Source organism: Sphaeroforma arctica (genome assembly GCF_001186125.1).
Source record: "Sphaeroforma arctica JP610 unplaced genomic scaffold supercont1.302, whole genome shotgun sequence".
Taxonomy (NCBI): domain Eukaryota; class Ichthyosporea; order Ichthyophonida; genus Sphaeroforma; species Sphaeroforma arctica.
In genome coordinates, this window is record NW_014040256.1 from 64,341 (window position 1) to 67,442 (window position 3,102).

The 3,102-nt window shown below is 40.3% G+C and overlaps 1 protein-coding gene across 1 annotated transcript in view; it reads left to right on the top strand.

Annotated features, from left to right (window-relative positions):
* Positions 1–2,654: 2,654 nt before the first annotated feature.
* The window catches only part of SARC_04997 (hypothetical protein), a 2,872-nt gene continuing 2,424 nt past the window's right edge, over positions 2,655–3,102 (top strand). Inside the window, exon 1 of the mRNA XM_014301153.1 lies at positions 2,655–3,024. Within this exon, the coding sequence (XP_014156628.1) occupies positions 2,841–3,024 (184 nt within the window). The 5' untranslated portion in view covers positions 2,655–2,840. The remainder of the gene's footprint in view (positions 3,025–3,102) is intronic.

Here is a 3,102-nt window from a genome sequence, read left to right on the forward strand (position 1 = left end):
AAGCATACCGGTATTTCCAGTAGTACATCCGGCATCACTCCATCGTGAGTTGCACAAACAACTAGTACCATACGGACTCTTCAATGTCAAAGAGTTGCCTTTGTCATTACACGCTGCTGTGGCACTCCCTAAAATAGAGAGCACTAGCAATGCATACGCCACGATGCAGTGGTTCATGGTGGCGTTTATATTGAATTTATGTACAAAATATGGGGTGGTCGTTTCTTCTTCTTACGATGTATTTCAAATTGGGTCGATGTGGTATATGCTGGTCGATGTGGTATAAAATGGTCTATGTAGTTTATGTTGTGAGTGAAGCTATCTTGTCCGAGTTTTTAATATGTAAAGGTCAAGCGTGACAGTCGTGTGGCATAATGCTACGGTTTACTTTGCTTTGTTTTCTGTCGCTTGGCAAAGTATCTTTCAAATAAACGAACAGTTCAATCAATTGCACGACTATCTGCGCCTATGCACCACGCATAGCAATGCTAACATCGCTGATATTTATTAGTGGTACATACGTATGTATTACATAAAACAGTAAAAATTGTTTAAATTTATAAAAATAAAGCACTACATACTACTGTATTTCTATACTCTCAGTCTCTTCAGTCTCTCAGACCTTCAGGCTTCAGTCCTCAGAGTCTCAGACCTCATCCCCTCAGTTGTCACAGTCAGGTCACTGAGACTCTGAGGTCAGACATTAAAAGAGAGAGTCAGAGTCACTGCCTCTGAGGCGGCCTGAGACTTCAGACTTCAGAGACGCAGACTCCTGAATGAAAAAGTTACACTGGAAAATGTGACATTCTTCATCTACTCCTTTGAGTATTGTGCACCTATGGACATTGGACTAAGGTGCACAGGGGCAAGAACGGAACCTGCCCCTTTGAGTTTGAGGGGGTTATATTTCAGTCATATTTTGAGCATTCTTACATGTCAATAATGTCCAATCCCGATTTATTTTTTATTTTTTACAACGGCTAAATGTATAGTCGGCTACTGCTTCCTCTCGTTATTCCCAACAGCTTTCGTCGGTTTAAATTTTCAAATATATGTTTTTCAAAAAGTTAATGCCGACGATACTAAATCGACTCTCAGAGCCAAATAATGTGACTTTTTCAAACACGTATTTAAACAATATTCCAGCTTACTGTGGAATATTTTAGGGTGTTTTTGAGCTCCTGGAGCAAGACGTAGGGAACTACCGTTTATAATTTGATTTTGTTTTTTGACAAATTCAAGCACACACCTAGCATATATTTAGGGGGTTTATAACGAGGTTGGCGGGGGTCAGCCGGTCAGGGACCGGATTAGGGGGTGTTAACTGTCACCTCTAAAAAATGTGTATATTTTAGAAGGCTACGAAAAATGTAACTTTCAAAGAAATAAAAATAGGCTTTATTGTTTAATTTAGAAGGTTATGCTTTTATTCGAATCTCCTGCCTCCAGGCGAATAAGCTCATATATTTTTTTGTCAGAAATCATAGTCTTCTTCCAAATTGGACCATGAAGAAATAATGAAAATTTCCAGGTATTCGGGTTTGAAAATTGACCCAGTTCTTGTTCCTGTGCAATGTGCAGTGTGCAGTGTGCAGTGTGTGCCGTGTGAAATACAGATTACTAAAAATATTTTCACCCAGTATGTATGTAGAGTGTAAACTGTCGACGAGCACACTTGAACCTAAATATCTGTAGGCTATAAAAAAAAACGACTAACAAATTTGCGTAAACTTTAGAGACTAAAACCCCTTATGCCTAAAACTTGTGACTGAAAATCCCCTTAAGAAGGCTCACTGTAGACTGTAGAGTGCACTCAGTGTCGACTGTAAGTATAGACTACTGTAGAGTACATGCACAGTGCAGTCTGCAGACGTAGACTCATTGACTCATTGCGAAATGTAGTGTGTATTTATAATTTAGATCTTAGACTGTAGGGTTGTGTAGGGTGTAGACTGTAGCGTGTAGAACTATAGCGTAGACTATAGAGAGTGTAGACTGTGGAGTTAGAGTGGAGGGTTCTGACTTTAGACATAGCCTTCTCGATTCTCGAATGTGCACTTCTAAACCCCTGAATATCTATGGACTAAAAATCATGACTAACAATCTTCTGACTAAACTTATGACCGTAGCTCCTGATGCCTAAATCTTATGACTAAAATCACTTTATTCCTAAATTGTAAATATGACTAAGAAGCACTTCTCGAATCTCGGTTATGACGACGTATCGACGGAATTTATCGTCTGTCGACACTCGATACAACCGTCGGGAGCTAGATAAATATATGGTCTACGGACGGTGCCTCTCTCTAAAGGCCCTACATATATGCTACCGACATGCCCGGTTGGCATGTCTTTAATATACTGACCCCAAGAAGACATGTATCGCGAGTTCGCGACAGGTCGGAATTTCTCTCAATTTCGAAGACTACACATAGTTTTTGTTTCTTTTCCCATTTGTTGTCTGTCGTGCCTTTACAAAATATTATATGTACAGGACTCTGAAATCTGAATGGGTTCACGACTTCCCGTTCCTCGGGGCCACAAGAGGGGCCACAACCCGCCCCATACACAGTTTTTTTTTTAACCCAAAAAAAAAATGTATTATGTACATATAGAGATCGCGACACGTTCCATTTCTGTATTTCTGACCAATACACACATATGCCCATCCCTAAATACATATCGATAGGCTATTCACAACAAGAATAAGGGACAAGCATTTCACACTGTCCACAACCAATGGTCGCAGTCGGTGCTCGCTATTTTTAGAAGAGGGCTTATAGGCAAGCTGAGATCAATACGGAAGCACTGAACAACCCAGACCTGTGTGACAAATCAGCATGCTGGCATTAATTGATTGGGTACGGACATGTACCGTGGTCGGTATAGAAATGACCGCTGGCGACGTATTCTGCCAAAATCTCGAGCACAAACAATTAGTAAGTCAGAGAGATGAACTTCAGAACAAAGCCAACAATGTGCAGGTGTATGACTACGCACGGACGGCGGCAATGGCATTAACAGGTGCGTATAGTGTCTAAACAAAAGTATATGTTTGTATATACCGAAATTTATCCACTTACCTGAATACAAAATCATGAT